Below are 22,361 nucleotides of genomic sequence, written 5' to 3'. Positions count from 1 at the left end.
CTGGCTCGAGAAGCCCACGAAAGGGGGGCTCACTTTGGTTCTCAAAAGACTTTGCAATGGTTGCAGCAGAGAGTGTACCATCCACGCTTGCACGGTGCTGTGGAAGAAGTTTGCCGAACCTGCTGCCCGTGCAAACTCGCTAAACCTCCCGTGCAACGAGCCCCGGTGCAGACAATTGTAACATCAGCTCCCCTCGAGCTCCTCAAGGTGGACTATCTGACCATAGGTCCCGCCTACCAGGGGTATGAACATTGTCTCATTATGGTGGATCATTTCACCAAGTTCGCAGTGGTCACCCCCACCCGAGACCAGACAGCGGAGTCGGCCGCCTATGCGATTTGTAAAAACTTTATCCAGGTGTATGGCTGCCCACAACGAATACATTCAGACCAAGGAGCGTGCTTCCTAGGGAGAGTCATGGAAGAACTACTGTACATCATCTCTACGGTATCGATAAGTCTCAGACTACACCATACCACCCGCAGGGAAACGGAGCCTGCGAACGATTCAATCGGATACTAATCCAAATGCTGCGTACCCTGGAGAGTGACCAAAAGGCCCGCTGGCCTGAATACGTCCCTGAGCTGGTGTGGGTATATAATAACCGGGTGACTGGTTACACCCCCTAATCATTGCTGTTTGGACGGGAAGGCAAAGGAATCACGGAAGTGGAGTTAAACCCGGAGGAACCCCAACCCTGGACCGGAGTATCCTCGTGGGTGCGAAACCACCGGCACCGGCTGCAGACTCTCCACCGAATCGTCCATACAAAGCTCCAGGATCTAGAACACCCGGGGGAGCGCTGCCCCCACCCATTGACTTCCAGACTGAGGATCGGGTACTCGTACTAGATCAACGCCCCCAAAACAAGTTAGAGCCATGGTGGGAGGAGAACCCGTACCGAGTGTTGCGCCGGATAAGCCCCGACGGGCCTGTGTATGAAATACAGTCCGAAGGAAATGACGCACCTCTCATTCGTACTGAGCACCGAAATATGTTGCGCCCCTGTGCGTCCACTGATCCCATGTGACCTGAGCCGATCCCTCAGGTCCCCGACCCCCCGTCAACGGTCTGGGACCTGGATGACAAAGAGGACTTCCCAGCCACATCCGCTGGCCCTCCAAGTAGTGACATTGCAGCAGACCCAGTTAGCCCGCCAGAATCGACCAACCTACCACCATCCAGCACCCCAGAAAGCTCAACCACAGTCGGACTTAGACGCTCCGAGCGGTCAACAGCTGGCAAACCCCCTGAACGCTACGAACAGGACCAGTTCGTATGGCGACAAGAACTGTCGTCTCCAAAGAGTCTACTAAAGCCCTCGCCCGAGGACTGGCGAACATACAGGGTGGAGGAGTGTGGGAGAGAGGGTCCCCGCCGAGTGTCTGGGTCGGAACTAAGGGGACCGTCACCTGGGCTCTGGGGGAAACCATTTCCGGAGGACAGAGTTCAGTGATGGACTGTAGAGACTGACAGGTGGGCTGGGGGAGGAACCAATAAAAAAGGGGCCGGGAACGCGAGTCACAGTGAGTCAGCAGAAAGAGACAGAAGTAGCAGGAGACCGTGGGAGCGACTGAGAGCCAGAGCGACTTTCTGGAGCCGGGAAGGAGGCCAGAGACAGGAGAGATACTCCCCCTGGACATCAGTGGGACAGCACCAAGACGACCAGCGAACCGCTGCCCCGCGTCGACCAGCGGCCGCTGCTGCCTTCCTCCAGCCCGCAGCTGCGGCCTGCCCACGGACACCAGCGGCCGTTGCCGCCTCGCTCCTGCCCGCGTCTGCGGCCTGCCCGTGGACACCAGCAGCCGCTGCTGCCTCACTTCAGCCCGAGCTGCGGCCTGTCTCCCTCCGTCCGCAGCCACCCCGCTTCTACCCGTGGCCGCGGCTAGTTCTATGCCTTCGGCGGCCACCACTGTCCCGCTCCAGTCCGCGGCAAGGGCCGGGCCGTTGCTTGCCGCGGGTCCTCTGTTGCAGTTGCTGACTGCGCAGGTGGCCTGCCAGCCGCCACCCCGCATCGCTGCTGCTTGCCCCTATCCGGGGGCTGTGGCCCATCTGTCTCAGGACTCCTCCAGGGCCTGTTGTGCCCCTGCTTCACCGGAGCATTGGAACGCTCGAAGACTACAAAAGATCTTCAGTGGTTGGGCCCAGCGGCTGCTAAGCCGAAGAACCATCGTCCGGGACGCTGAGGGATGTCGAGCTGGTTAAGTGACACTATATAGTTAAGGACCCGTACTCGGCCATACCGCGGCCCTATAGTGACCGGCTTTTGCCGGACATAGTCGTGTTCTCATATTTCTGTGTTTGCTTGTATTGAGTCCCTGCGAGGACAATTCCTGTTATTTGTTCGGTTGCTTAGACTACCCCTGCGGATAGTTACCTATAAAAGTTCTTACTAGAAACCCCAGACCGTCTTGTGTCTCGTCACTGCATCCTGTGTACCTGCTAGTACCACACAGGAGTGTGTAATCATTCTTGCAGTGTGTGCGCTGAGCTGCGGTGAGAAAGTTCACCAGAGTTCATCAGCTGATGAGCCCCGTGATCTCACTTACGAGGCTGCCTTAAGTGAAATCATCGGGGCTCATCAGCTGATGAACTCTGGTGAACTTTCTCACTACACTGCAGAAGCAGTTACCTCCGGTGTCAGTGTCAGCCGGCTGTCCTTGAGAGAAGTCACATCAGGGTGTATGTGCTTTTTTTTTAATATGACTATGGGGTTAGTAATGGGGGCGTCTTATAGACGCCTCTCCATTACTAACCTCTGGGCTTGATGTCACCTGACAATACAAAGGTGACATCAACCCCAATACTATCACCCCACTTGCCACCACACCAGGACAAATGGGAAGAGAGACGCTAAGTGCCAGAATTGACCTATTTTATGGATGCACCTTTTCTTGGGCAGCTGAGAGATGTTTTTAGTCAGAGAGGGGGCCAATATCCATGGGCACTTGCCTGGTTTTTAATATCCGCCCACGGCTGTCTGCCTAGCTTTTGCTGGTTGTTAAACTTAGGGGGACCCTGTGTCACTTTTTGGTGGAGTCCCCAATTTTAATAATCAAGAAAGTTAATGTATACAGCTGTGAGCTGATATTAATAGCCTGGGAAGCTCCATGGGTATTACCACCTTCACAGGATATAAACATCTGCCCCCCAGCTGTCCGCTTTCCCTCCGCTGGTTATGAAAATTTCACGGGAGCCCCTGACATTTTTTTCAGAAAATTAATCGTTTGTTAAAATACGTGTACAGTAAGATGCACAAGCACCGTACTAATTATATATGACACTGTCAACTTTATTTCTATCTATTTTGTGTGTATATATCTATTCTATCTATAATATTTTGTCAGGTCAGGCTGTGAAATGTCCGTTTTCAAGGACTTGGGTGTGTAAAAATTGGACTGCACTCGCATGGTCTGAGTGCCATGTGATTTTTTTCTCACAGCCATTGACTTGCATTGGCGAGTCTCTTCCGAAATACAAGGACAATCACGGTATGCTACGATTCTATATTCTCAGTGTGTGGATTTATTTAACTCTTTACTTACAGGTTTAATAATGAGGGTGTCTGGGAGTGCGGTGGTGGTGTGGAGCTGGGACTTTGTAGCGGCTGGAGGGACTGACCTGCCTGTCTGGAGTGGGGATTCTTGAATTTGTGGCTGCAGGGAAGCTATCCTAACCCCATACCCCTATTGTTGATCACTGAAGACGAGCTGAGGATCCTGGCCATTGTGTGAGGAACTTGTTCTGCAGATCACAGCTCTCTGCTGCCACCTTGTGTTCTTCTTATGTACTGTAATGGTGGCACATAAATATGCACCACTGAAACAAACAGAAATATGAATCTGTTGCCCGCTTGAAATTAATGTTCGAACCACCCAAATATTCTACAAAGGCATGCCACAATATTGCTGACAAGCTGATTTTGAACCACGTACATATCCTGGAGGCGCATTATGGGCCCTCATAAATCACAATCTGCAGTTGACAAGCTGAAAACCTATGCTAGAGGAACAAGTTCAACAGCGACGGCCAAAAAACCCTTAAATAAATCAAATCAAGAGGAAATATTGCTGAGACAGGAGCCAGAAGACATGGATCCAGAACCCACCCTGAAACAGGTCTCCGCACAGCTACTAGTTGCCATTCAGAATAGCACAGCCTCACTGACTGGGAAAATCGACGAGGTGAAGACTGACTTGGGTCTCCTCTGCAATGACATGTCCAATTTGGGAGAGAAAGTCAGACAGGTGGAGGACAGAATTTCGAATTTGGAGGACCAAACAGCACCTTTACCAGAACGTCTCAGACTTCTATAACAAAAATTGGAACTGTGTCTCCAGAAACAAGATGATTTTGAGAATAGATCGAGGAGGAACAATATTCGTATAATTGGATTACCGGAGCGAGCAGAGGGTAACAATCCTAGCAGCTTCGTGGAAAAATGGATGTGTGATCTATTCCCGGAAGCCACCTTTTCTGCTGCATTCGCGGTGGAGCGAGCGCATCGGGTGCCTGGAAAACCAATCCCTCTGGGAACTCCTCCTACACCTCTACTCGCCAGATTCCTCAACTGGAAGGACAGAGATTATTTTCTGCAATTGGCAAGGAAGGCCCAAATGATCAGGTTCGAAAATACTACTGTGATGTTATTCCCGGATTTTTCGGCAGATCTGAAGCGGAGAGCATCCTTCATCTCTGTCAAGAGACGCTTGAAAAGCTCAAATATCATCTATTTGATGTCGTACCCAGCTAGACTGAGAGTGGTAGATGGGGATAAGGTAACCTTTTTTCAGACCCCTGCGGAGGCGGAAGAGTGGATTTCCCTGAGAGAAAAACGCCGGAAGAAGTGATAATACAAGTTAATGTTGCTGAGGGTTTTTTTCTGTTCTAAACCTTTCATAGTACCTGTATTTCACATTGGTATACATGCCAGGGTTTGATGATTGTACTGGTGACTTTATAACTTTATGTGATTCTGACATGTCTCCCCTTCCCTAAATGTTCATCTAGGTGTGCAGATAATTGCTCTTTCTCCTTGGGAGATAACAATAATTGGAGAGAATTCAAATGGGGATGAGGCGGGGCGCCCAGTTCTGCAGGCGTTTGAGCCGCATTTCACGGTCCGGTGGCTCGGTTACCCTATGGGTCTAGCTAAAACTGAGTGGCCGCATCAACAGTCCTGAGACCCCCTGGAGGAGATGGTGGGAGGAATGGGGGGAGGGGGGGATGGTGGTGGAAGTTACTTTAGGAATATGCATTACATCCGTTATTGCTATTAATGGTGGTTCGGGTAAATGGAGAGGAATACAATGACTACACTGGGTGCAGAATTATTAGGCAAATGAGTATTTTGATCACATCATCCTTTTTATACATGTTGTACTTCTCCAAGCTGTATAGGCTTGAAAGCCAACTGCCAATTATGTAAATCAGGTGATTTGCATCTCTGTAATGAGGAGGGGTGTGGTCTAATTACATCAACACCCTATATAAGGTGTGCTTAATTATTAGGCAACTTCCTTTCCTTTGGCAAAATGGGTCCGAAGAAAGATTTGACGAACTCTGAAAAGTCAAAAATTGTGAGATGTCTTGCAGAGGGATGCAGCAGTCTTGAAATTGCCAAACTTTTGAAGCGTGATCACCGAACAATCAAGCGTTTCATGGCAAATATCCAACAGGGTCGCAAGAAGCGTGTTGATAAAAAAAGGCACAAAATAACTGCCCATGAATTGAGGAAAATCAAGCGTGAAGCTGCCAAGATGCCATTTGCCACCAGTTTTGCCATATTTCAGAGCTGCAACATTACTGGTGTATCAAAAAGCTCAAGGTGTGCCATACTCAGGGACATGGCCAAGCTAAGGAAGGCTGAAAAACGACCACCTTTCAACAAGAAACATAAGATAAAACGTCAAGACTGGGCCAAGAAATATCTTAAGACTGATTTTTCTAATGTTTTATGGACTGATGAAATGAGAGCGACTCTTGATTGGCCAAATGGATGGGCCCAAGGCTGGATCAGTAAAGGGCAGCGAGCTCCATTCCGACTCAGACGCCAGCAAGGTGGAGGTGGGGTACTGGTATGGGCTGGTATCATCAAAGATGAACTTGTGGGACCTTTTCGGGTTAAGGATGGAGTGAAGCTCAACTCTCAGACCTACTGGCAGTTTCTGGAAGACCCCTTGTTCAAGCAGTGGTACAGGAAGAAGTCGGTTTTGTTCAAGAAAAACATGATTTTCATGCAGGACAATGCTCCATCACGTGCATCCAAATACTCCACAGCGTGGCTGGCCAGTAAAGGTCTAAAACAAGAAAAAATAATGACATGGCCCCCTTGTTCACCTGATCTGAACCCCATAGAGAACCTGTGGTCCCTCATAAAATGTGAGATCTACAGGGAGTGAAAACATTACAACTCTCCGAACAGTGTCTGGGAGGCTGTGGTGGCTGCTTCACGCAATGTTGATCATAAACAGATCAAGCAACTGACAGAATCTATGGATGGAAGGCTTTTGAGTGTCATCGTAAAGAAAGGTGGCTATATTGGTCACTCATTTTTTGTGTTTTGTTTTTGAATGTCAGAAATGTTTATTTCTAAATTTTGTGTTGCTCTATTGGTTTACCTGGTGAAAATAAACAAGTGAGATGGGTATATATTTGTTTTTTATTAAGTTGCCTAATAATTCTGCACTGTAATAGTTACCTGCACAAACAGATATCCTCCTAAGATAGCCAAATCTAAAAAAAAAACACTCCAACTTCCAAAAATATTAAGCTTTGATATCTATGAGTCTTTTGGGTTGATTGAGAACATAGTTGTTATTCAATAATAAAAAGAATCCTCTCAAATACAACTTGCCTAATAATTCTGCACACGATGTATACTTATGCCCATACTTCAGTTCGAAGAAGCTTATGGGCTTCCCTTGTCTTGTTTTTGTGACCATTGTTGGTCAATAGCTGTTAGTTTGATTGGAATTTCAGATAAAACGCAGCATTGCATCTATAATTTAGTGCGCATGAGTGAGTTGTACTGGATGGAGCTGAATGAATCCAAAGTAAATATTTACCTGAGTAAAGATTTTCTAGGCAATTTATATGGCATCACTTAAAGTTCTATCATGGAACACTAGAGGGTTGGGGAGTGCTAGGAAACGGAATATGGTATTTTCCCAGATTCGTAGAATGCAAGTGCAGATAATATGCCTTCAAGAAACTCATTTGACACAAGACACTATGTCTAGGACGAATAAGCCTTGGATACAATGGCAGAAACATGCTACACATACGTCCTATTCCAGGGGGGTGGTTGTTATGGTGCACAGGTCTCTGAGGTGGTCGGTACAAGTGATCAGGAGGGACTCAGAGGGCAGATATATTTTTCTGTATGTATTTATAGATATGGTCCCTTATGTACTCCTTAATATTTATAGCCCCCCTCCGGCCAGGATGGACGTACTTCATCAGGCTGCGATTTTTGTATCACAGCATCCCGATGCTAAGATACTGTGTCTCGGAGATTTTAATATGATTCTCAATCCTTATCTGGATAAGGTGAGTGCAGCAAACCTTAGGCCTTGCGGCCAGGACACTACTGTGTTTGGGTACTTTTATAGAGGAGATGGGCTGGATTGATCTATAGAGACAGCGGCATCCCTTTAGAAAAGAATTCTCCTGCTATACGCCAGCTGCTCGCTGTTTATCCAGAATCGACCACGCATTTGGAAATAGTGCTGTATTATCGGATCTGCGTGAAATTTAGTATTTTCCTGGGGCAGTATCAGATCATTCTCCATTGGTGGTGACCCTTCATCTGGATGGCCCTGGTAGACAAAAGAGATTCCGTATACATCCATTCTGGTTATCTCTTATTGGGGAACAAGATAGAATAATAGACCAACTTGATGTTTTTATAACAGAACATGATGATTTCCCTGATAGATTAGTGATGTGGGACACACTGAAAGCATATTTGAGAGGGTGCGTTAAATCTACAATTTCATACATTAAAAGGGAGTCATATATTGGGGAACAGAGAATTGCAAAGGAATGTAAATCGTTGGAAGCCGACTACGTTAATAGCCCCTCTGATGACTCTTTGCATAGATGGCTTGGGAAGGGGAGAGAATATATGTTGTGCCTACAAGAAAAGGCCCAGAGAAAACTTTTTTCACTAAACAAACCTATTTTGAACTTGGTAACCAATCAACTAAATTTTTGGCATATATAGTCCAGCAAAATCAAATGTCCCCATCCATTTTGTCCATTAATACGAAAGCGGGAACCACATTACTCAGATCTGACCAAATTGCAAACAGATTTGAGGAGTACTTTAAAGAATTATATAGTTCTCAATTGACTCACACTGTGGAAGAAATTGATGTATATCTGGATCAGATTGAATTTCCCAAACTTTCTTGTGAGGATCGGGCGTTCTTAGACCGGAACATCACTTTGGAAGAGATCCGGGAGGCTACTATGTCCCTGTCGAATGGGAAAACCCCTGGCCCTGACGGTATGCCCGCAGAGCTATATAAAAGATACTTGGATCAGTTGGGACCGGTCCTGTTGCAGACCCTGTCTGGGGCACTTGCGGGACATTCACTCCCCAAATCCTTTTATGATGCCACTATTGTGGAGATTCCAAAGCCTGATAAGCCTGCTGAGGAATGTGGATCCTATCGTCCCATATCCCTGCTCAATACTGAGTATAAAATTCTCACAAAACTCATTGCTAATAGGTTGAAAGCTGTAATATTGGGCATTGTACATGAGGATCAAACTGGCTTTATGCCAGGAAGATCCACCTCCTCAAGTATTAGAAGAGTGCAGGTTCTGACGCAGATCGGCCATAAATATAAAAGACCTTGGGCGATAGCCTCTTTGGATACAGCGAAGGCCTTTGACTCTTTGGAGTGGAGGTTCTTGCAGAGGGTGCTTCTAAGATTCGGCTTTTCAGTTAAATTTTGTGGATGGATTGCATTGCTTTATCGTATGCCGAGAGCCAATATACTGGTGAATGGCGTGCTGTCGGAATATTTCGAACTGGGTAAGGGGACCAGACAGGGCTGCCCGCTGTCTCCGATGCTCTTCGCGCTTGCGATTGAACCAATTGCGCTTAAGATTAGACAAGATCATTTGGTGAAAGGAATCAATATTAATTCTAGAGTGGATAAGGTTGGACTATATGCGGATGACCTAGTGCTCTTCCTGGATGAGACTGAACAGTCCCTTCCTAGGGCAATTGATCTTATTGATGGCTTTGGGGAGTTTTCGTGTCTTAAAATTAACTGGAGTAAGTCGATGGTCACGCCGATATTGGATAATATAGCGGTGCCTGTGTTGTTTGGTTTGCAGGTGGTACCAAGATTTAAGTATTTGGGCATAGTGATTAATCGGAATCCGATTAAAGACCTTGTGGACAATATATACCCCCTTGAGGATATGATGAGGAAAAAGTTTGAACTATGGTCCCGACTCCCACTGTCTGTAGCAGGCAGAATTGGATTAATTAAAATGATAATCCTTCCAAAGTGTCTATACATGTTGGAACATACGTCAATTAAAGTCCCCAAAGGCTACTTTAAGAAGATGCACATCTTGATGGCAGCGTTTATGTGGGGCTCATCTAGACCTAAGGTGGGTATTGGTACCCTGCAGAGGCCCAAGAGGCAGGGGGGTTACGCGGTTCCTGATCTCTTTCTGTACTACCTGGCTGGCCAACTGCGATATCTGAGATATTGGTTCCTCCGATGGGCTTAATAATGCAGAGGCTCATCTCATTCATTTTGTGTGGTTCTTGAAGGGTCATACAGACCACCTCGGGGCCTGCTGTTTTGCACATAGTTTGGCAATACAGGTTTGGCAGAAAGGTAAACATATTTTAAAGTTTTCAGATCAGATTGGGGAGACTCAGATATGGGATACAGTTGTGGCCAAAAGTGTTGACACCCCTGCAATTTTGTCTGATAATACTCAGTTTCTTCCTGAAAATTATTGCAAACACAAATTCTTTGGTATAATCTTCATTTAATTTGTCTTAAATGAAAAAACACAAAAAGAATTGTCCTAAAGCCAAATTAGATATAATTCCACACCAAACATAAAAAAGAGGGTGGACAAAAGTATTGGCACTGTTCGAAAAATCATGTGATGCTTCTCTAATTTGTGTAATTAACAGCACCTGTAATTTACCTGTGGCACCTAACAGGTGTTGGCAATAACTAAATCACACTTGCAGCCAGTTGACATGGATTAAAGTTGACTCAACCTCTGTCCTGTGTCCTTGTGTGTACCACATTGAGCATGGAGAAAAGAAACCAAATTGTGAGGAAGCATGAGCAATCTCAAGGCTACAAGTCCATCTCCAAAGACCTGAATGTTCCTGTGTCTACCGTGCGCAGTGTCATCAAGAAGTTTAAAGCCCATGGCACTGTGGCTAACCTCCTTAGATGTGGACGGAAAAGAAAAATCGACAAGAGATTTCAACGCAAGATTGTGCGGATGTTGGATAAAGAACCTCGACTAACATCCAAACAAGTTCAAGCTGCCCTGCAGTCCGAGGGTACAACAGTGTCAACCCGTACTATCCATCGGTGTCTGAATGAAAAGGGACTGTATGGTAGGAGACACAGGAAGACCCCACTTCTTACCCCGAGACATAAAAAAGCCAGGCTGGTGTTTGCCAAAACTTACCTGAAAAAGCCTAAAACGTTTTGGAAGAATGTTCTCTGGTCAGATGAGACAAAAGTAGAGCTTTTTGGGCAAAGGCATCAACATAGCGTTTACAGGAGAAAAAAAGAGGCATTCAAAGAAAAAAACACGGTCCCTACAGTCAAACATGGCAGAGGTTCCCTGATGTTTTGGGGTTGCTTTGCTGTCTCTGGCACTGGACTGCTTGACCGTGTGCATGGCATTATGAAGTCTGAAAACTACCAACAAATTTTGCAGCATAATGTAGGGCCCAGTGTGAGAAAGCTGGGTCTCCCTCAGAGGTCATGGGTCTTCCAGCAGGACAATGACCCAAAACACACTTCAAAAAGCACTAGAAAATGGTTTGAGAGAAAGCACTGGAGACTTCTAAGGTGGCCAGCAATGAGTCCAGACCTGAATCCCATAGAACACCTGTGGAGAGATCTAAAAATGGCAGTTTGGAGAAGGCACTCTTCTAATATCAGGGACCTGGAGCAGTTTGCCAAAGAAGAATTGTCTAAAATTCCAGCAGAGCATTGTAAGAAACTCATTGATGGTTACCGGAAGCGGTTGGTCGCAGTTATTTTGTCTAAAGGTTGTGCAACCAAGTATTAGGCTGAGGGTGCCAATACTTTTGTCTGGCCCATTTTTGGAGTTTTGTGTGAAATGATCAATGTTTTGCTTTTTGCTTCATTCTCTTTTGTGTTATTTCATTTAAGACAAATTAAATGAAGATAATAATTCCAAAGAATTTGTGATTGCAATCATTTTCAGGAAGAAACTGAGTATTATCTGACAAAATTGCAGGGGTGTCAATACTTTTGGCCACAACTGTAATCCTGAATTTACCCATCTCCAGAGGTTGCAGGATGTAGGTTTCTGGAAGCAAAATGGTATTACTACACTCAATCAGATTTTTGAAAATCAAATTTTATTATCATTTGAACAATTTCACATTAAATTCGGAATCCCCCATAAAGAGTTTTATAGATATCTGCAACTGAGGCATGCCGTAACATCTCAGTTTCCGCTTCCCAGGATGCAAATATCTAAATATCCACTGATAGGAATATTATCCACTCAGGGACCTACGGGTGTGATTTCTTCTTTGTACACCTTTCTGTTAAATTCCAAGATTGCTTCTACCCAGCTGGCTGGGGAAGATAAATGGAGGCACCTAATCCCCTCTATCACCGATGATCAGTGGAGTGACGCACTGGAGACGCATACGACGGTGTCTCCAGTGGCAAATAACAAATTGATTCAGTTATATATGCTTCACCAATCCTATCTAACCCCGAGTAAACTGCATAAATTCGGCAGAAGAGTAAATGATGAATGTCATAGATGTGGGGAGGTTGGGGCAGATTTTTGGCATCTCATTTGGGATTGTAGAATTATAAGAAGGTACTGGGAAGACGTGATTCTTGCTTTAGAAAGAATAATTGGGATACCAATTGAATGCACTCCAGAGATGTGTGTGTTGGGTGTGGTAGATGAAGAAATGTGGACTCATTACGACAGAATATTTCTCAGAGAAGTGTTGTTTCTTGCCAGGAAAGCGATTGCATTGAGGTGGATGGGGGGTAGGTCCCCTTCGGTTAACCAGTGGAAAAAATTGGTGAACAATGTGATCCCCTATGAGAATATACTATACAGAAATAGAGGTTGTCCCCAGAAATTTCACAAAATTTGGGAAACGTGGTGCGACTCGCCCCTGACACAACTAGCTCCTGATGCCATAAACTCTTCTAGTGTGAGATATAACCCTTGAAGTGTTTTCTTTTTCAGTGCAGAATGTGATGCTTTACGCGGACTGAGTAATATTTGCTTACTATATTTCGACTTACTGTGAATTCAGAATCCTGATTCAGAACTCTTTAATGATGCAATGTTATTGAGAACAGAATGCACTATGTTTAATGTTCTATTTTATTTGTGCTGTTTGTCTACTTTAATATTGAAAGTATGCTTTTTAAACTGAGGTTGTGAACGACGACTTGATGGAATACTCCGTTTCCCTCATACTGTAATGTCACATGTTTAATGTTAGGCGTCTGGTTTCTGCGTCTGCTCTGCAGGAATCCAGAGCCTCACATTCTGCGGTCCCCTGCTGTCTATCTACTGCAGAGAAGATTACTTTGCAGCAGACTGCTCCAGAGACTAAGTTCCTCTGTGCTCCTACTGGGCATGCTCACGAGGCGATCTCCCATTGGAGATCGGGAGTCATGTACCCAGGTCCTGCTCCAGATCTCATTGGTCCATCTCGGAGATCTGGAAGGTCCCGCACGGCTATAAAAAGCGCGCATGACCGTTCAGCCATGCGCTAGTATAGACTTTTCAAGCTAAATGTGTGAATGGTGACAGATGTATGACTCTGGTGACTGACTCATTTGAAACCCCTTCCCTCTGATATTACGCATGTGGATAGGGAATTAGTGCAGCAGTCAGCGCCAGTCAGTGGCAAGTCTTAGGCCACTGTGCACACTGCACCTCTACTCTAGCGTCCGACATTGCGCCTACTTCCTAGCTTTGTCGACTAGTGGCCGTGCCCTACGCCGCGCTGCAGTTGCAGCCCTTCTTGGTGTTCGCAGTAGCGATGCCACACACACGGTAGGTCTAGACGGACGCAGCTCCTTTGCCTTGGGTCCTGCTCCTGTGACCAGATACCGTGTGTGCATTTCCCTGTGGTCTGTGGCACTAACAGGCTCAGCGTTTTCGTATGTTTATGTGGCGGCGCCTCTGTGTGTGAACAGAGCCCGCTTTGCGCACTTCGGGAGAAGTCTAACCCGTGCGCTTATACCGCCATATTGCTCGTCTGTCATTACCTAGCAGCGGTGTAACATTTAATATGTCATTGTGTGATATCTTTCAATAAAAAGAGTTTAAAAAAAAATAATGAGAGTGTCTGGCTGACACCTCTTCATTACTAAACCTAGGGTTTGATGTCAGCGACAGCTGCTGACACCAACCGCTAATTTCATTACCCCGATGCGACTGTGCAGGGGATTGGGAAGAGCCTGGGCTAAGTGCCAGAATTGGTGCTTCAAATGGGATGTGCCAGCTGAGGGCTGGTATTTTTAGCCTGAGATGGGGGAAGTAAGCATGAAAAAAAAGGGGTTGAACAAGGAAATTACACTTCAAAACTTTTTTCCTTTTTTCAATTATCTTTATTTAGCTCCAGAAAGTATTAATTGCTGTACAAAAACACATGCAAAAATGCTCGTTTTTTGCTGCCAAGAGATGCAGAAACCTTGCATAAATTTCTGCAAGCAAATACTCAGCGTGTGCACATACCCTTAATGTATGGATGGTAACAGGACTGTTTGACTTCTACATCCTCAGCTTTCTAATTTGTGCTGTCCGGAACATTTACGGTACATTCAAGCTCGTTAGTTGAAATCTATAGAGTGAAGGTAACAAGTAGCATAGACAGTCCAGATCTACAGCACTGACTATTGGGCAATGCGAAAGTGACATGATTTTGCTTTTCCCAGCCTGGGAGTCACATGTAACTGAGCCAAATATAGCTCACATGACGCTGGCTGGAAACACTGATGTAACATGCATAACTTAGTGTTTTCTGCCATTTCTTTTCATTGTAAAGACAATATAAGGTTTCAGCAGGTGGCAGCATATACCACTGAATATAATGTGGACTATGTCTTGTATATAGAAAGATGGTTTTATAAGAGTATAGTGTAAATGTTCATTCCAATGTATTCATCTTACAGGTGAAGCTTCCAGATATTGAATTCTTTGTAAATTTAGGAGACTGGCCATTGGAGAAGAGGAAGATATCCCCCTTTCACCCCATTTTCTCCTGGTGTGGATCTCTAGAAACAAAAGATATTGTAATGCCTACGTACGACCTGACAGATTCTATATTAGAGACCATGGGAAGGTAATTTGGTCCTTCTACATCATTGTCATATTTAATTGTTGTATTTTTCAGTGAGCTCTATGATTACTTTGGTGGATGGAAGTTTGTTTGTTTTGTAACATTTGGTGATCCTCACTTGTATATTAGGGAATTGTATTATTAGTAATAAGTATAAGGCCACGTTCACTCGTTAAGTATTTGGTCAGTAGTTTACATTAGTATTTATAAGCCAAAGCCAGGAGTGGAACAGTCGGTATAAAAAGTATAATAAAAAAAGAGAAATTAATCCAGCTCACCGCACTGCCTTGCTGGTAGGATCCAGATCCTGCGCACGGATTTGACTAGGCAGTCAATCAATAATAGGAAAAAAAAAAAAAAAGAAGTTCCAGCGCCAGGAATGGAAAATTAAAAATCCATTTTATTGTGCCATTGCATGTTAAAATTCCAGCAGGTACAGCATATCTGTCGGATGACTACAGAACAACGCGTTTCGACGCCTCAGGTCTTAATCATGTTCTGACATTAAATGCAACCAACTTCCTTTTGTTGGATTCTCCCACCTGAAAAAATCAGAAGCACATGTGTGGACTGCTCCAAAGCAGCTCCTGCTATGGTAATTGTGGGAGTACCAAACAAAGTAGGAAAAAAAAAACAAAAAAACAGTCAGTGTAGACAACACAACATAAACGACATACATATTTTAAAAGGGAGATATATATACTCCTGATGTAAGGTAACAAGGATGAATATAAAGAATAATTCCAATGACATATTCCAAAATACATATCACATATTCAAATCCTATACATAATATTCTATAATTATACCACAATGGGGAAAGAGAGAAAAAAAAAAAAAAACCTATTCCCCTTTTTTCCTCCTTTCTCTTCTTTTCTTCCTCTTTCCCTCTTATCTCTTTTCCTCTACCAAGAATGGATCCCAAATTAAGAGGGCCCCAATCAAAAATAAAAAGCAATCAATATATAATATTATATATATTGATTGCTTTTTATTTTTGATTGGGGCCCTCTTAATTTGGGATCCATTCTTGGTAGAGGAAAAGAGATAAGAGGGAAAGAGGAAGAAAAGAAGAGAAAGGAGGGAAAAAGGGGAATAGGTTTTTTTTTTTCTCTTTCCCCATTGTGGTATAATTATAGAATATTATGTATAGGATTTGAATATGTGATATATGTATTTTGGAATATGTCATTGGAATTATTCTTTATATTCATCCTTGTTACCTTACATCAGGAGTATATATATCTCTCTTTTAAAATATGTATGTCGTTTATGTTGTGTTGTCTACACTGACTGTTTTTTTTTTTTTTTTCCTACTTTGTTTGGTACTCCCACAATTACCATAGCAGGAGCTGCTTTGGAGCAGTCCACACATGTGCTTCTGATTTTTTCAGGTGGGAGAATCCAACAAAAGGAAGTTGGTTGCATTTAATGTCAGAACATGATTAAGACCTGAGGCGTCGAAACGCGTTGTTCTGTAGTCATCCGACAGATATGCTGTACCTGCTGGAATTTTAACATGCAATGGCACAATAAAATGGATTTTTAATTTTCCATTCCTGGCGCTGGAACTTCTTTTTTTTTTTCCTAAAAAGTATAATAGATACAAGTCACTTCTGCATTTCTCACCCACTCCTTGTTTTGACTTATAAATATTGAAGTAAAATACTGGCCAAATACTGAACATGTAAACGTGGCCTTATACTTGTGAATTATTCTCTTTACAAAGCAGGACTGAATTTGACAATAGAAAGTAATGCCATAACAGAATTACATTCATAGTCGGACTGGCCCACTGGAGAACTGGAGGATTCTCCGGTGGGCCCTGGCATCTGGTGGGCCCTGGCACCTGCTGGCATACAGGGCCAGCAGTTGCCTAGGGCCCCCGCTTCTCCAAGGGCCCCCAGCCAGTGGTGTGTCACTAATATGGGGCCCCTGTCCCTGCTGCTAAAGAGAAATGAATATTCACTGCTTCCCACGCCCACATCGGCGTGGGAAGCAGTGAATATCATTTCACTTTAGCAGTCTCCACTCCCCCGGGGCCCCGCCCCCAAGCCTAGGATAGCCGGCGCCACCCTCAGTTGCAATGGAAGAGAGAGCATCTCTCTCCCATCAGTCCCCTCTTCTGACTCCCAGCTGGTGCGCGATGACATCATCCCATATCTATCTATCTATCCCTATATCTATCCATCTATTTATCCAGTATCTATCTATTCTATATCTATATCTATTTATCCATTATCTATCTTTTATCTATCTATCTATCTATCTATCTAGCTATATATATATAGCATTATACCCTATGAGGGGGGCTGCATTATACCCTATGAGGGGGGCCAGCATTATACCCTATGAGGGGGGCAGCATTATACACCGTGTGCAGAATTATTAGGCAAGTTGTATTTGAGAGGATTCTTTTTATTATTGAATAACAACTATGTTCTCAATCAACCCAAAAGACTCATAGATATCAAAGCTTAATATTTTTGGAAGTTGGAGTGTTTTTTTTTAGATTTGGCTATCTTAGGAGGATATCTGTTTGTTCAGGTAACTATTACAGTGCAGAATTATTAGGCAACTTAATAAAAACCAAATATATACCCATCTCACTTGTTTATTTTCACCAGGTAAACCAATAGAGCAACACAAAATTTAGAAATAAACATTTCTGACATTCAAAAACAAAACAAAAAAAAATCAGTGACCAATATAGCCACCTTTCTTTACGATGACACTCAAAAGCCTTCCATCCATAGATTCTGTCAGTTGCTTGATCTGTTTACGATCAACATTGCGTGCAGCAGCCACCACAGCCTCCCAGACACTGTTTGGAGAGGTGTAATGTTTTCACTCCCTGTAGATCTCACATTTTATGAGGGACCACAGGTTCTCTATGGGGTTCAGATCAGGTGAACAAGGTGGCCATGTCATTATTTTTTCTTCTTTTAGACCTTTACTGGCCAGCCACGCTGTGGAGTATTTGGATGCATGCGATGGAGCATTGTCCTGCATGAAAATCATGTTTTTCTTGAACGATACCGACTTCTTCATGTACCACTGCTTGAAGAAGGTGTCTTCCAGAAACTGCCAGTAGGTCTGGGAGTTGAGCTTCACTCCATCCTCAACCCGAAAAGGTCCCACAAGTTCATCTTTGATGATACCAGCCCATACCAGTACCCCACCTCCACCTTGCTGGTGTCTGAGTCGGAGTGGAGCTCTCTGCCCTTTACTGATCCAGCCTTGGGCCCATCCATCTGGCCAATCAAGAGTCGCTCTCATTTCATCAGTCCATAAAACCTTAGAAAAATCAGTCTTAAGATATTTCTTGGCCCAGTGTTGACATTTTATCTTATGTTTCTTGTTGAAAGGTGGTCGTTTTTCAGCCTTCCTTAGCTTGGCCATGTCCCTGTGTATGGCACACCTTGAGATTTTTGATACTCCAGTAACGTTGCAGCTCTGAAATATGGCAAAACTGGTGGCCAATGGCATCTTAGCAGCTTCACGCTTGATTTTCCTCAATTCATGGGCAGTTATTTTGAGCCTTTTTTTTATCAACACGCTTCTTGCGACCCTGTTGGATATTTGCCATGAAACCCTTGATTGTTCGGTGATCACGCTTCACAAGTTTGGCAATTTCAAGACTGCTGCATCCCTCTGTAAGACATCTCACAGTTTTTGACTTTTCAGAATCCGTCAAATCTTTCTTCGGACCCATTTTGCCAAAGGAAAGGAAGTTGCCTAATAATTAAGCACACCTTATGTAGGGTGTTGATGTCATTAGACCACACCCCTCCTCATTACAGAGATGCAAATCACCTGATTTACATAATTGTCAGTTGGCTTTCAAGCCTATACAGCTTGGAGTAGGACAACATGTATAAAAAGGATGATGTGATCAAAATACTAATTTGCCTAATAATTCTGCACCCAGTGTATTTTATGAGGGGGTGCATTATACCCTATGGGGGGGAAGCATTATACCCTATGAGGAGGCAGCATTATGCCCTATGAGAGGGCAGCATTATACCCTATGAGGGGGTGCATTATATCCTGTGATGGGGCAGCCTTATACCCTATGAGGAGGCAGCATTATACCCTATGAGGGCGGGAAGCATTATACCCTATGAGGAAGCAGCATTTTACCCTATGAGGGGGCAGCATTATACCCTATAGGGGTGCATTATACCCTATGAGGGGGCAGCGTTATACCCTATGAGGGGGTGCGTTATACCCTTTGAGGGGGCAGCATTATACCCTATGAGTGGGCAGCATTATACCCTATGAGGAGGCAGCATTATACCCTATGAGTGGGCAGCATTATACCCTATGATTGGGCAGCATTATATCATATGAGGGGGCTACATTATATTCTATGAGATGGCTGCATTATATTCTATGAGGGGGCTGCATTATATTCTATGAGGGGGCTGCTTTACATTCAATGAGGGAGGCTACCCCAACTCCTGCTACGTAATTAAGATTTGTACTACCTTATATTATACCCTGATATTAGCGTGTTTTACCACACAATTGGCGGTCTTGTATTTATTTCGATGTAGCTACATAGTGGGCCCCAAGAAAGATTTTCTCTGGTGGGCCCAAGGTGCTCCAGTCCGACGCTGATTACATTTCAAGCTTAACTCCTTTCCCCTGAAGGTGGTTTGCTCGTTAATAACCGGGCCAATTTTTACAATTACAGTTAGGTCCATATATATTTGGACAGAGACAACATTTTTCTAATTTTGGTTCTAGACTTTACCACAATGAATTTTAAACACAATTCAGATGCAGTTGAAGTTCAGACTTTCAGCTTTCATTTGAGGGTATCCACATTAAAATTGGATGAAGGGTTTAGGAGTTTCAGCTCCTTAACATGTGCCACCCTGTTTTTATAGGGACCAAAAGTAATTGGACAGATTAAATAATTGTAAATAAAATGTTCATTTCTAGTACTTGGTTTAAAACCCTTTGTTGGCAATGACTGCCTGAAGTCCTGAACTCATGGACACCACCAGACGCTGTGTTTCCTCCTTTTTGATGCTCTGCCAGGTCTTCACTGCAGTGGTTTTCAGTTGCTGCTTGTTTGTGGGCCTTTCTGTCTGAAGTTTAGTCTTTAACAAGTGAAGTGCATGCTCAATTGGGTTGAGATCAGGTGACTGACTTGGCCATTCAAGAATATTCCACTTCTTTGCTTTAATAAACTCCTGGGTTGCTTTGGCTTTATGTTTTGGGTCATTGTCCATCTGTAGTATGAAACGACGACCAATCAGTTTGGCTGCATTTGGCTGCATCTGAGCACACAGTATGGCTCTGAATACTTCAGAATTAATTCGGCTGCTTCTGTCCTGTGTCACATCATCGATAAACACTAGTGACCCAGTGCCACTGGCAGCCATGCATGCCCAAGCCATCACACTGCCTCCGCCGTGTTTTACAGATGATGTGGTATGCTTTGGATCATGAGCTGTACCACGCCTTCGCCATACTTTTCTCTTTCCATCATGCTGGTAGAGGTTGATCTTGGTTTCATCTGTCCAAAGAATGTTCTTCCAGAACTGTGCTGGCTTTTTTAGATGTTTTTTAGCAAAGTCCAGTCTAGCCTATTTATTCTTGATGCTTATGAGTGGCTTGCACCGTGCAGTGAACCCTCTGTATTTACTTTCATGCAGTCTTCTCTTTATGGTAGATTTGGATATTGATCACGCCTACTTCCTGGAGAGTGTTGTTCACTTTTTTGGCTGTTGTGAAGGGGTTTCTCTTCACCATGGAGACTATTCTGCGATCATCCACCACTGTTGTCTTCCGTGGGCGCCCAGGTCTTTTTGCATTGATGAGTTCACCAGTGCTTTCTTTCTTTCTCAAGATGTACCAAACTGTAGATTTTGCCACTCCTAATGTTGTAGCAATTTCTCGGATGGTTTTTTTCTGTTTTTGCAGCTTAAAGATGGCTTGCTTCACTTGCATGGAGAGCTCCTTTGACCGCATGTTTCCTTCACAGCAAAACCTTCCAAATGCAAGCACCGCACCTCAAATCAACTCCAGGTCTTTTATCTGCTTAATTGAGAATGACATAACGAATGGATTGCCCACACCTGTCCATGAAATAGCCTTGGAGTCAATTGTCCAATTACTTTTGGTCCCTTTAAAAACTGGGTGGCACATGTTAAGAAGCTGAAACTCCTAAACCCTTCATCCAATTTTAATATGCATACCCTCAAATGAAAGCTGAAAGTCTGAACTTCAACTGCATCTGAATTGTTTTGTTTAAAATTCATTGTGGTAATGTCTAGAACCAAAATTAGAAAAACGTCTCTGTCCAAATATATATGGACCTACAGTTGTGGCCAAAAGTATTGACACCCCTGCAATTCTGTCAGATAATACTCAGTTTCTTCCTGAAAATGATTGCAAACACAAATTCTTTGGTATTATTATCTTCATTTAATTTGTCTTAAATGAAAAAACACAAAAAGAATTGTCCTAAAACCAAATTGGATATAATTCCACAGCAAACATAAAAAAGAGGGTGGACAAAAGTATTGGCACTGTTCAAAAAATCATGTGATGCTTCTCTAATTTGTGTAATTAACAGCACCTGTAACTTACCTGTGGCACCTAACAGGTGTTGGCAATAACTAAATCACACTTGCAGCCAGTTGACATGGATTAAAGTTGACTCAACCTCTGTCCTGTGTCCTTGTGTGTACCACATTGAGCATGGAGAAAAGAAAGAAGACCAAAGAACTGTCTGAGGACTTGAGAAACCAAATTGTGAGGAAGCATGAGCAATCTCAAGGCTACAAGTCCATCTCCAAAGACCTGAATGTTCCTGTGTCTACCGTGCGCAGTGTCATCAAGAAGTTTAAAGCCCATGGCACTGTGGCTAACCTCCCTAGATGTGGACGGAAAAGAAAAATTGACAAGAGATTTCAACGCAAGATTGTGCGGATGTTGGATAAAGAACCTCGACTAACATCCAAACAAGTTCAAGTTGCCCTGCAGTCCGAGGGTACAGCAGTGTCAACCCGTACTATCCGTCGGCGTCTGAATGAAAAGGGACTGTATGGTAGGAGACCCAGGAAAACCCCACTTCTTACCCCGAGACATAAAAAAGCCAAGCTGGAGTTTGCCAAAACTTACCTGAAAAAGCCTAAAACATTTTGGAAGAATGTTCTCTGGTCAGATGAGACAAAAGTAGAGCTTTTTGGGCAAAGGCATCAACATAGAGTTTACAGGAGAAAAAAAGAGGCATTCAAAGAAAAGAACACGGTCCCTACAGTCAAACATGGCGGAGGTTCCCTGATGTTTTGGAGTTGCTTTGCTGCCTCTGGCACTGGACTGCTTGACCGTGTGCATGGCATTATGAAGTCAGAAGACTACCAACAAATTTTGCAGCATAATGTAGGGCCCAGTGTGAGAAAGCTAGGTCTCCCTCAGAGGTCATGGGTCTTCCAGCAGGACAATGACCCAAAACACACTTCAAAAAGCACTAGAAAATGGTTTGAGAGAAAGCACTGGAGACTTCTAAGGTGGCCAGCAATGAGTCCAGACCTGAATCCCATAGAACACCTGTGGAGAGATCTAAAAATGGCAGTTTGGAGAAGGCAACCTTCAAATATCAGGGACCTGGAGCAGTTTGCCAAAGAAGAATGGTCTAAAATTCCAGCAGAGCATTGTAAGAAACTCATTGATGGTTACCGGAAGCGGTTGGTCGCAGTTATTTTGGCTAAAGGTTGTGCAACCAAGTATTAGGCTGAGGGTGCCAATACTT

General features: G+C 44.0%; 1 protein-coding gene across 2 annotated transcripts in view; it reads left to right on the top strand.

The window, feature by feature from the left end:
* POGLUT2 (protein O-glucosyltransferase 2) overlaps positions 1–22,361 on the top strand; it is a 189,346-nt gene that overhangs the window by 55,237 nt on the left and 111,748 nt on the right. For both annotated transcript variants that reach the window (XM_073569487.1, XM_073569488.1), the window contains one exon: positions 14,424–14,593. In XM_073569487.1, coding sequence (XP_073425588.1) covers positions 14,424–14,593 — 170 coding nt within the window. The remainder of the gene's footprint in view (positions 1–14,423; positions 14,594–22,361) is intronic.

The sequence above is a fragment of the Dendrobates tinctorius genome, unplaced genomic scaffold (genome assembly GCF_039654945.1).
Source record: "Dendrobates tinctorius isolate UK_male_01 unplaced genomic scaffold, ASM3965494v1 ptg000026l, whole genome shotgun sequence".
Lineage (NCBI taxonomy): Eukaryota > Metazoa > Chordata > Amphibia > Anura > Dendrobatidae > Dendrobates > Dendrobates tinctorius.
This window is presented reverse-complemented; position numbering and strand designations above follow the sequence as displayed.